The 13,855-nt window shown below is 40.3% G+C and overlaps 1 protein-coding gene across 1 annotated transcript; it reads left to right on the top strand.

The window, feature by feature from the left end:
* Positions 1–2,534: 2,534 nt before the first annotated feature.
* On the top strand, positions 2,535–2,957 carry LOC141655438 (uncharacterized). The gene has a single exon (XM_074462519.1). It carries the CDS (start codon positions 2,535–2,537, stop codon positions 2,955–2,957), a length of 423 nt encoding a protein of 140 aa, XP_074318620.1.
* The last annotated feature ends 10,898 nt before the right edge of the window (positions 2,958–13,855 follow it).

Genomic DNA, 13,855 nt, shown 5'->3' with positions numbered 1-13,855 from the left:
TTTATGTTGTTTTGTCTAATATGTCTACATCTTCACTGATCAGTCCACAGCTTACTATTAACGGGCGAGGATCTAATGACACATGAGGCAAAGGTAAACGTCCGATAACATAACACACACTATTTTTCCCAGACAAATTTGTATTTCCAAAATGTAAATTTGTGGGATTATAATTGCTGGCCATTGAATTTGGTTAATTTTTTGTCAACCTAATTTCTGGGTTACCTTGAAGATGAAGAACATAATGAAGGAAATTAAATTGGGGGAATATGAGAGAGAGGATGAAGAAGGGAATGAATGCGGATTTTAAACATCTAACATACATAAGCTTAATAAAGGAAGGAAGAAGGGCAAAATCGTCCTAAAATAAATGTTTTAACCCAAAAAAATTGAAATTTGACGGAAATGTGGTCTGAAACCGATATTGAGTGCAATTTATAACCTGAGCTATTAATTTGGGTGTAATGTAAAAAAAAATTGACGTGGGAATAAATGTAAAAAAGTGAATTAAGCGTGGGTGTAATTGATAATTTACTCCTTTTTAATGTACTCGTAAAAACGAATCAAACAAGATTCCACATAAATATATTTTCACTTATGTATTAGGAGAAAATTGAAATTGAATGTTAACTTATAAATAGTGTAAAAAATTGAAAGTGGTAAAGTGGAGTTGAATGGAGGAAGTATAAAAGGAACAATGACGTACTTACTTGTTTAGTTGTCAGAGAAATAGGAACATACATCAGATGTATTACCTCAGACCTCTTTTGTTTTTGAGCTTATGTATATTTTTTGAGCTTATGTATATTTTTTTTGAGCTTTTTAAAGTGTGTAAGTTTCATTTTAATTTTTTGCTGTCAAAACTTTAATATTTTTGAGTTATATATTGTAATTTTTTGAGCTTAATATTTAAGTTAATGAAGTCAGAAATTTTATAGTAAAAACTCATAATTTTTCAAACAAAACTCGAAAACTTTATTATAATGCTCAAAAACTACACAATTGGTGGTAGTACATCAGATGTATAATCCACTTACTGTTGGTTGTCATAACTATTATTTTCTTATTATTTTTTTCATTTCTCTCCCAAAAAACAGTTCATAGACTATACATTAGAGGTAGTACATCTGATTGTGTACTTTTTGAGTTTTATAAGAAATTTTTTGAGTTTTGTTTTAAATATTATGAGTTTTAGTATAAAGTTTTTGAGCTCGTTCACTTAGACATTAAAAAGAAAATACAATATTACTCAAAAACTATACATATTAATTGAAGTACATCAAAAAATAAAAATATACTCCCTCCATTCCGGTCATTTGTTGTCCTTTGGTTTTTGCACAAAGACTAAGGAAAGGGGATGGGTCAATTACTAAATGACAAGTGGAATAAATTGAGTGTGAATGATCAAATTACTCATTAAGTTTATTTTTAAAATATAAAGGATAACAATTGACTGAGACACCCCAAAATAGAAAAGGACAACAAATGACCAAGATATAGGGAGTAACTAAAAACTTTAAAAGCTCAGAAAAATGCGTGTATGCTCAATAACTAAAAAGGGTCTGAGGTAATACATCAAATGCGTAATCTTTTTCCTCCAAAAAATTATTTTGTCCATTTCGCGTTTGATTTATCAAAATAATTATTTTTATACAATTATAGTTAAGAAATTTGGAATTATTGTATTTCCTTTAACCTTCATAAAAAAAGGGGAGAATGATGGTTGGGATTTGCCTAACTTTTGCGTAATTTTCTTCAAGACCAAATTTTTTTCTTAGTCACTGTCCCCGGAGCCTTAATAGAATTGCCCATGCTATAACTAACACTATAGTTTAAGCAATTTTACTTATCTGACAAAAAAAAAAATTCCCTCAGCATTTAGTATAGTAACTACTCCGTACACTATACTTAGTTACTAGTTTTAGTCCCGTGCAAAAAAAATGCACGTATTGATTTTAAGATTATGATATACGAAATATGTTAGTAGTTAATACGGATATGATAACGTCAAAGAGGTCATCTCTCCCAGGTTTATGATAAATTAAAGATGGATCTTCAAAAGGCATATGACACAATTGAGTAGGATTTCCTAGATCAAATGCTTAATGCCCTTAAATTCCCTCCTATTTTCACGGGATGGATCTTGCAATGTGTTACAACTGCTACATATTCCATTAATCTCAGTGGCAATATGTTTGGTTTCTTCAAGGGTCAGAGAGGATTAAGGCAAGGGGACTCTTTATCCCCTCTTCTCTTCACTATATGCATGGAGTACCTTACTAACACAAATTCTCATTATAGACAGGAGACACCCGTCTATAGTTATAGACGGGCCAAATATCCACCCACTTTAAACATAAGATAAGCAACAAATTGCATGGTGGGCCCCAAAAATATCACCACTTTAAGCATATTTGACCCGTCTTTCACTTTAAACGGATATATCCGTCTATAGTAAGACTAATTGCCTTACTAAACTCATCAACTATACTACCGAGACTAGGCTTTTTAACTACCATCCTCTTTGTAAGCCTATGAAATTAACTCACGTAGTATTTGCAGATGACCTACAATTGTTTAGTAAAGGAGATGCCCCATCAATGATCCTGATACTTAGAACTTTTGCGACCTTCTCTATCTCCTCAGGGCTCAAAATGAGCAAGGGCAAGACTAATGTATGTTTTAATGGGGTCAATTCAGTTTTGAAACAGGAGATAATTCAAATTTCTGGTCTGGTTGAAGGCAAACTTCCCTTCAGATATTTGGGGTTACCTATTAAGACAACCAGACTTTCTGCCAAGGATTGCAAACCTCTGATAGATAAGATTGTCAACAGTATTAGAACTCTTGGATCCAGGAAACTCTCCTATGCTGGGAGATTAGTTTTGGTTATATCTGTTCTAAAGACTTTCCATAATTATTGGGCTCAAATGTTTATCCTCCCTGAGGCATTGTGACACCCCGCGTTAAAGCGGAAAATATAACTAGTAAATTGCAGCGGAAATCAAGGATTTTTAACACTTTTTAACGTTTAACACGTGGGTTCACTAAACATAATGAAAAGAGTGCCACGATAAGCAAACTTAAGTTATTACAAACCAAGTCTAGCAAAAAAAAGGTGAAAAAATATCCCACGAATAACAAGTCTAAAAGGTGAGTCTAAGCATAACGATAGACAAAAAACCAACGGTCAAGGTACTCGCTAGCTCACACATGTCTTTACCCCATAAATACACCAAATAATACATGACATTCATGTAAACATGAACGCCACAGTCATTAGGGAGTAACTCAAGGTTCTCCCAGCCACATTATATCACAATGAACTTAACAAATAACTCAAATAAGGTAAGGCATAATAAATACGGAATACAATTCACTTGAACAAATAAGCATGGGATCATTCATGTTAGAATAATAAGAGAAAGCAAGATATAATAGCAAATGAGCATGTCATAGGCATATTTAAATAAATGAAGTAAAGGAAAGAACATTGATAAGGTTAGTTAATCACAAGCACGAATTCCAATGAAATGTGACATATGCGACTATCCAAATTACACAAAACTAGTACTTTAGTCAAGTGAGATAGATAAACGAGTGGTCAATCATTGCAATACATATATATGAAAAGCATAGCCATTATTTTGGAAATCTTCTAACAAACATTGCACGGGACATGGCTATTAATGTCACATGCGCACTCATGGCTTGTATCTCACCATGATAACGGATGGGAGCATCAATCCCGGCGATCATATCGCAACTAGAAGGCTTGCATCTCACCTCTAGTATCCGATAGGACCAAGACTCTTACATTCAACCACATAAGACGTCAACTCTCGTGTAGAAAGACATATGCCAATGACCATAAGTCCATAACCAAGCAAGACATTTACTACTCTAAGACTCAATTCCTCCTGGTAGGACGACGATAATATATACGGTCCTAGTTTAAATCTGGCCAGACTCTCGGAAGGTACTTTACCTGAATCGACATGCGATAAACATTTCTCATCCAAGACTCGATCGACAGAACGGACGTCGAGTACCCCGAATTCGGCAGAACGACGCAAAAGAGGCGGAAAGAGCATGAGTTAACCAATACTTGGCAGAACGGCACAAGTAAGGTGTAAATATAAGTCAAGAAAGAAGGCATAGCATTATGCCATTTTCACAAGAATACGGCTCATCACCAGTAGTTACTTAGAATAAATCACTCATACTTGAAATATGATGAAAACATGAAAAAGAGCAAGTAATAACCCATAAATGAAATATACTAAGTCATTTCATACCTGTATAACATGGCTAAACATTTTATTTCATATTTACAAGTTACTTTAGCTTAAAATAGAACAAGTGATAACAAATGAATTAAGTGATACAAAATACGAGGCAAAACGTAAACAAACAAATGAGAACTCAAATATGAAGTATATAACATCATTTCATACTTTTATAACATGAATAAACATTATACTCCATATTTAGATGTTAATTAAACATAGTATAAACAAACGATAACAAATGAATTAAGTAATGCGAAACACTAGGTAAAATGAAAACAAACCCAAACTGAACCACATTTAAGCTTAACAACCAAAACCGATGTTTAACAGGTGAAAGAGACATAATAAAGGGGTTCCAATGATAAAAGGGGGTCAACACACCATACACAAGCATTAGAACCAAGGTTAAGATGCATACCCAACAAGAAACATAAAACCCAATTTATAACAACAAGTTTAGTACGCGACTACAATAAGGGTCAACTTCAAATGGCCATAACTTGAACTCTATATATGATAATGAGGTGAAACCAATTGGATGTTATATCTTATCCTCTTACGGTTCTAACGGTAGGTCATAAGTCCAAAATAATTAAGAAACGAGGAAGTTATGGCCATTCTACGAAAACTGGTTAGAGAAAACCGCAACCAATTCCCTTAGTCGATCGTCAACCCAGTCGCAGACAATTCTAACAGCAGCATTATCAGCCCATTTCGATACAATTAACCAATGGATTCTCAAGCATGAACAAGACGGGAAATCAATAGTTTCACACATTCCAACAACCAAATTTATGTCCAATTCGACCTTCATTCAACCGTCCAAAATAGCCCATTTCAAGACAAAAATAAGACGAAATTCTAAGCATGAACAAGATGGAATTCACCCATACAAACGACCCAATTCATACATGTATATACACTTAAGACGGAACCAAGAAAATTGACTCAAATCAACAACAATAAGTCGACCAAAACGGTCGCCAAAGTCGCCCATATACACGGTCCAAAGGCTCATTGTGAAACTGTCTTAAGACGATATTTTAAGCATGATAAATATGATATTCACCCATTTAAATTACCAAATTCATTCACTCATTTCATAAGGAAGCTAAAGACACAAACTTTACACAAATTAACCATGTAAATCTTGTATAAAACCGTCACATACAACCATAGTACAAACACAAGTAAAAATGTAAACTTTGTTCAGTAAAAGAGTAAACAACCACATAAACACACACATATAAATATAGCATAATGTCGAGTAACCTATCTGTAACACCCCCATACTCCAAGTGCCTTACCAGGACCACTCAGGTATGAAGACATTACCATCTCGGTTACCCGAGGCAATGATAATCAAACAACAATAAAGAAACAACGCTTATTATAAATAATTTAACGAATAGTTACAATCCTCAAAACCAAACCAAAAGTATGATACATGATTCCAAACTGACTGTTCTAACTGAAATGTAAATAAACTAAAGGCTACAAAAAGACTCCTATCATCATGTCGTGGCATCCCACTATCCCAAGATTACTCATCTCAATACCTCGCTCAATATCTCGCTCACCATCCCCGAATGGATCACCGCAGTTTACAAAACAACACCGGGTCGGACTAATCACACAATCAATATGTATAACGACAATAAGATAAATAAAGACAGCTTAACTCTCACACACACACACACAACCAACCAATTCCCATCATCTCAATACTCGATCGTCCACCGACCCGCCGCCAGTGGGGGACCGCAGCCGTACCCACCAAATCCCCGCTCCACATAGTGAGCGATAACCCTATCCATTAATGTGCACATCCCCTTCCGTGGCGGGTTCCACGAAGGGCGAAACTAGGGCGTGAAGCCACTCCCGCAAGTGACCCCACTCAGCCGAGGCCACGCCTCGCGAACCATCAACAACGATCACAACCACAATCACAGTACAATTATTATATCAAACAACCAAATACAACACATCAACCAATATCCCATTATGGGACTAATACGAGTAGAAATCCTACCTGGTATGCACACAATCGTACGGTCTCTCTTTCGAGTCAAAAGCCTCTTCTATGAACCCTCCTCCTATCATACAACACATATAGGCTACCAATCACATACTACACATAAAAACCCCCAATCTCTAAATTAGGGTTTAACCAAATCAAAGGAAATACAATAAAAAGGGTACGTAGATCTTACCCTCGACGCAAGGAACTCAACGGTATACACAACGACAAGAACCGACCGTCCAACTCCGGAATTGCTAAGAATGCGATTAGGAAGATGAACTTGTTGCTTTCTCTCTTAAACAGGAATTTAGGTTTTGTAAAAGTGGTTTAGAATAATGACGACGGAACTTAAATACCTTAATCGCATAATTAACAAAACCCGAGAAAACTCCCCGTAAAACCGGACACTCGATCGAGTACCCAAGGTACTCGATCGAGTACCCCTTACTCGATCGAGTGCCCCACTACTCGATCGAGTACCCAACAGTCGAAACTATTTTATTTCGCAACTTACCCTTACTCGACAGAGTAAGGGCTACTCGATAGAGTACCCCAAGACTTATAAATACGGAGTATTACAGTCTTCCCTCCTTAAAAGGAACTTCGTCCCCGAAGTTCAAGCCACTACTAAACAAAGGTACTCCCATAACCTTCCCGACTCAGCAACCAAAACAAAATTCAACATAAAACATGATACTAACCCAACTCATCCCGACAAACATCCCGACACAACATATAAAAAGGGTATAAAACTCTTAAAAACTGTTCGCGATCATCTCCTACCCCCCTAAAAGAAACAAGGTTACGTCCCCGTAACCATACATACCTGATCAAAAGGAAAGGGTAACGCTCTTTCATAGCTTCCTTCGGCTCCCATGTAGCTTCCTCGGTCTCGTGGTTAGACCAAAGGATCTTAAGCAAAACTGTCTCACCACCCCTAGTCTTTCTAACCTTTCGGTCTAGAATTTGCTTAGGCACCTCAAGATATGATAAGGACTCATCTAGCTCTAAGCTCTCTGCCTCCAACACATGTGACGGGTCACTCACATACTTCCGCAGCTGCGATACATGAAACACATTATGCACTCTCTCTAACGCAGCCGGGTAAAGCCGACGATAAGCAACTTCCCCAACTCGCTCTAAGATCTCATAAGGCCCTATAAACTTCTGACTTAACTTGCCTTTCTTCCCAAATCTCATAACCCCACGCATAGGAGACACTTTCAAAAGAACCTTGTCCCCAACTTGAAACTCTATGTCCCGACGATGTAGATCTGCATAACTCTTTTGTCGATCCTGGGCTGCTCTCATCCGTTCCCTGATCATCTTAATATGTTCCACCATCTCATGCACCATCTCTGGTCCTAAAACCACTGCCTCAGCACTATCGTCCCAACAGATTGGACTCCTACATCTCCTCCCATACAAAGCCTCAAACGGTGCCATACCTATACTGGTGTGATAACTGTTATTGTAAGAAAATTCTATCAAGTCCAACCTCTGCTCCCAGCTACCACCAAAATCCATCACACAGGCTCGCAACATATCCTCAAGAGTCTTGATTGTTCTCTCGCCGCCGTCTGTCGTAGGATGAAATGCTGTACTCATCTTCAAAGTTGTTCCCAACGATTCCTGCAACTCCTTCCAAAACCTCGATATAAACCTCGCATCTCTGTCAGACACTATGTCCTTAGGGACTCCATGTAACTTAAGCACGTTCTTTTGATAGGCCATAGCCAATTGTGCCTTAGTCCATGTATCTTTCATTGGAACAAAGTGATCTGACTTGGTCAGACGATCCACTATTACCCAAATCATGTTGTTACCTTGTTGACTCTTTGGCAAACCCACGATGAAATCCATGGAAATGGATTCCCACTTCCACTCAGGCACCTCTAAAGACTGAATCTTACCTTGTGGTCGTCGCTGCTCCCCTTTAACTCTCTGGCATGTCAAACAACGGGACACAAACTCAGCTGTCTCTTTCTTCATCCCAGGCCACCAAAACGTTTTCTTCAAATCCTTGTATAGCTTGTCTCCACCGGATGAACCAAATATGGTGTGCAATGTGCCTCTGTCATGATAGTCTTTTTCAACTCCTCGTCATTAGGAACACACCACCTACCATCAAACCTCAAACTACCATCTCGTATGAATAGAAAACCGGACACTTTCCTTTCTCTACTCCACTCTCCACTCCACTATCTTAGGATCCAAAGCCTCGCTTATCCCGAATATCATCATAAAACTCCGGATGTCTTGTCATATCACCCATGGCATCTCCTTTCCGCATCATATGTATCCCAAAACTCGCTACCTCATCCCTCACCTCATCAAAGATGAGCCGTACACAGGAATGTACACTCTTCCTACTCAAAGCATCAGCTACAACATTGACTTTCCCTTCATGGTAGATGATTTCCATGTCATAATCGCCAATCAGCTCCATCCACCTCCTCTGTCTCATGTTCAACTCCTTCTGCGTGAAGATGTACTTGAGACTCTTGTGATCAGAAAATACCTTAAAGATTGCTCCATAAAGGTAATGTCTCCAAATCTTGAGAGTAAACACCACCGCACCCAACTCCGGATCATGAGTAGGGTAGTTCTCCTCATAAGGCTTCAATTGCCTAGAAGCATAGGCAATCACTTTACCATTCTGCATCAACACACATCCCAACCCATTCTTCGAGGCATCTCCGTATAAACCTCAAAGTTCTCGCTCCCTTCAGTAATGCTAAGACTAGAGCTGTGGTCAAACGCTCCTTTAATGTTTGGAACGCCGTCTCACAACTCTCATCCCAACGAAACCCGTTCTCTTTCCTCATCAACGCTGTCATCGGTCTAGCTATCTTGGAGAAATCTTTCACGAACCGTCTCGTAGTATCCAAATAAACCCAAGAAACTCCTAACCTCGCAACATTCTTCTTCTGCTTCCCACTTTGTCACTGCCTCAATCTTCGCCGGATCCACCGCTACCCCATCTTTAGAGATTACATGCCCCAGAAAAGCAACTTTCTCTAACCAAAACTCACACTTGGACAGCTTAGCATACAACTCATGATCCCTCAAAGTCTGCAACACGATCCTCAGATGCTCCTCCTTAGTCTTAGAGTAGACTAAGATATCATCGATAAACACCACTACAAACTGGTCCAAGAACTGTCCTCAAGATTCTATTCATCAAATCCATAAACACCGCCGGCGCATTAGACAACCCAAACGGCATCACCACATACTCATAATGGCCATACCTCGACGTGAAAGTCGTCTTTGGTATGTCCACCTCTCTAATCTTCACCTGATGGTACCCCGACCTCAAATCAATCTTAGAAAAGACTGTTGCACCACTCAACTGATCAAACAGGTCATCTATCCTTGGCAAAGGATACTTGTTCTTTATCGTCACACGGTTCAGCTCCCTGTAATCTATGCATAACCTCAAACTCCCATCTTTCTTCTTCACGAAAAGAATCGGGTGCTCCCCATGGCGATACACTTGGTCTAATGTATCCCTTCTCTATCAGATCATCCAACTGCTTCCTAAGTTCCTCCATCTCCTTAGGACCCATACGGTGCACGTGCCTTAGAGATCGGCCCCCCCCGGCTTCAACTCAACAAAGAAATCTATCTCCCTCTTCGGTGGCAACCCCGAATCTCCTCTGGAAAAACATCTCGCAAACTCTCCCACCACTGGTATCTCGTCAAATCGTCGGACTCTCTATCCAATCATCTCTCACATGGCACAAGATCGAGGACATCCCTTCCTCGGATAAGACTTCAAGGTGACAAATTTGTAATCAACTTAACTTTGGGTTTGACTAAAAACCCACGATAAGACACACTAACACCCTTAGGACCTCTTAAAGACACTTTCTTTTGATGACAGTCTATCTTAGCTTTATACTTTCCTAACCAATCCATCCGAACTATCATCTCAAAACCGTTAAAAGGAAACTCTAGCAAGTCTACAAGGAAATCAACTTGCCCAACTATCAAAGATACATCTCTAAACAATCTCCCACACGATACAGACTCACCCGAAGGTATGAAAACTTGCTCACTAACAAACTCATATACTCTCAAACCCAACCGTTTAACATGACTCGAAGACACAAACGACCGAGAAGCCCCCGAATCAAACAAAACAAAGGTAGGAATACCATTAACAAGGAATGTACTCGGTGATAACGTGCGCATCTTCCTCACCGCTTTCTTCTCCATCATGAATAACTTGCCATCGGTCTTCCGCCCACCTCCCGGACAAGATCGGGCCGAGGTGGTCGGCTTAGCACCCGACCCTTGATTGTTGTTGTTGTTCGCCGGTGTTTTCTCGATAAGAATTACCGCCGTTGCGGTTGCCCCCACTCTGTAACTCGACTTCCCGGTTTGGCCATGATCCAGCCGGTCATTTGCTCGCGAAGCTCACAAGCGCAGTCTCCGGAAAGATCCCGGTGCACTTGTGCACTCATGTCTCTTGTGGCCTACACCACCACAAAATATAGCAGTCACTCCCCAACTATTACTCACACTTCCACGGCCACGCCCAAAGGAAGCCCCAAAGATCGAACCCGGACCCGAGAAGAAAATCCTTTAGACTGATTGTGGTTGCCTTTCTTGTGATTAGATTGGCCACCACCCTCGCTCTCAGACTTCCTCTTCTCACCACCTAACCTCTCCTGAGCCATCTCCACTAACCTCTCAGCTCTCCCAGCCCTCTCATAAGCTTCCTTAACGTCAGTAAGGATTCCCACGGGTAACTTATCCATGATCTTAGGGGTCAACCCCTCTCAAACCTCAATGCCGATTCTCCTCACTCAAACCCATATCCTCAAAGATACCTAGACTTCTCATTGAACAAACAGTGTAGTACTCACCCACGACATCTCGGCGGTCATCTTAAAACCATCAAACTCTTCTCTCATCTTACTCCTCACATGTTCCGGTACAAACTCCTTCCTCACAGCCCTACGAAACTCCTCCCAAGGTATAGCAGGTAAGCCTTGGTTTGTATATATCTCCTTAGCACTCACTTTCACCGAATCCCACCACTTGCCTCGCCTCCCTCGGATAGAACGCAGCTGCTCCACCCTCATCTCATCGGACAAGAACCAAATCCAATATGTTCTCCATCTCTCTCAACCAACTATCAAGAAGGTTAGGCTCCCCAACTCCCTTGTATTCTTTCGGGTTAAACCTCGCTATATAAAGGCTGATTTTTGAATGGTCAACCTCCTTCTCCTTATCCTTATTCTTATCCTCATTCACTTTCTTTAGGGTCTCAGTAAGAGCATCCTGGTGCTCTAACATCTTAACGATGTCATCCACGGTCATAAGCTCGGCTCTCGCATACAAAGCGCTCTCTTGGGCGGCATCTTAAAACTATCCATATATAAGAAAGGGTAGATATGAACATACGTACTAAACTTCAAAACACGAAAACACGCCACCCAGAACCCACTCGATCGAGTTCCCAAACACACTCGATCGAGTAACGGGCTACTCGATCGAGTGCCCCACGTACTCGATCGAGTACCCAAACTTCGACCCCAAACGGACCTTCGATCTCTTACCTACTCGATCGAGTATCTAGGCTACTCGATCGAGTGACTTCTACTCAATCGAGTACCCCTAGTTACTCGATCGAGTGCCCAAAAACGCTATTCGACTCAAAATCGTTAAAAACCCACCCGATCGAGTCGGTCCCCACTCGATCGAGTCATGCTAACACATAAAAGCTACCCGCATGTTACGTCATATGCTAACATGCTAAACTTATAAACCACATTATATCATAATACACATGCTACGCATCTTTTCTACTATCTACGAGATTGTTTCATCATATTATTAAATGCCACATTGTAAATCATCCAACATGTTATCATCTCATCAACAAATTCCCACATATCACCATTTTCTTTCACATGCTCAACTTTCTACTTCAACACCCAACAATTAACACATTTCACCACATTCTTACACAAGTTAACCAAACACACATACGACTCGACAAACACTTCCCCCATGTGACCGGTTCAAAGTTGTAGGGCGACCCCTGCGACTTTAGGACGTCTCCCAAGCCTTTGCACTAGCTCCTACAACTTTTACCCCGAGTTCATTTTAATTGACTCCCTATGTTCATTAGGTTCATTGGTTACAGGTTTCAGGATCGTCGCTCTAATACCATTTATAACACCCCCATACTCCAAGTGCCTTACCAGGACCACTCAGGTATGAAGACATTACCATCTCGGTTACCCGAGGCAATGATAATCAAACAACAATAAAGAAACAACGCTTATTATAAATAATTTAACGAATAGTTACAATCCTCAAAACCAAACCAAAAGTACGATACATGATTCCAAACTCGATCGTTCTAATCGAAATGTAAATAAACTAAAGGCTACAGCGAAGACTCCTATCATCATGTCGTGGCATCCCAGCTATCCCAAGATACTCATCTCAATACCGCTCAATATCTCGCTCACCATCCCCAAATGGATCACCGCAGTTTACAAAACAACACCGGGTCGTTACTAATCACACAATCAATATGTATAATGACAATAAGATAAACAGATGTGACTTAATCACACACACACACACACACAACCAACCAATTCCCATCATCTCAATCAAACTCGACCGTCCCACCGGACCCGACCGCCGGGGGGACCGCAACCGTACCCACCAAATCCCCGCTCCACATAGTGAGCGATAACCCTGTCCATTAATGTGCACATCCCCTTCCGTGGCGGGTTCCACGAAGGGCGAAACTAGGGCGTGAAGCCACTCCCGCAAGTGACCCCACTCAGCCGAGGCCATGCCTCGCGAACCATCAACAACGATCACAACCACAATCACAGTACAATTATTATATCAAACAACCAAATACAACACATCAACCAATATCCCATTATGGGACTAATACCGAGTAGAAATCCTACCCGGTATGCACACAATCGACGGTCTCTCTTCCGAGTCAAAAAGCCTCTTCTATGAACCCTCCTCCTATCATACAACACATATGGGCTACCAATCACATACTACACATAAAAACCCCCAATCTCTAAATTAGGGTTTAACCAAATCAAAGGAAATACAAAAAAAAGGTTACGTAGATCTTACCCTCGACGCAAGGAACTCAACGGTATACACAACGACAAGAACTGGCCGTCTGAACTTCGGGAATTGCTAAGAATGCGATTAGGAAGATGAACTTGTTGCTTTCTCTCTTAAACAGGAGTTTAGGTTTTGTAAAAGTGGTTTAGAATAATGACGACGGAACTTAAATACCTTAATCGCATAATTAACAAAACCCGAGAAAACTCCCCGTAAAACCGGACACTCGATCGAGTACCCAAGGTACTCGATCGAGTACCCCCTTACTCGATCGAGTGCCCCAGCTACTCGATCGAGTACCCAACAGGTCAGAAACTATTTTATTTCGCAACTTACCCTTACTCGACAGAGTAAGGGCTACTCGATAGAGTACCCCAAGACTTATAAATACGGAGTATTACACTATCACCGT

This window comes from Silene latifolia, chromosome 5 (assembly GCF_048544455.1).
Source record: "Silene latifolia isolate original U9 population chromosome 5, ASM4854445v1, whole genome shotgun sequence".
Lineage (NCBI taxonomy): Eukaryota > Viridiplantae > Streptophyta > Magnoliopsida > Caryophyllales > Caryophyllaceae > Silene > Silene latifolia.
The sequence above is the reverse complement of the archived record's forward strand: the minus strand, read 5'-3'. Positions and strand labels throughout refer to the sequence as shown.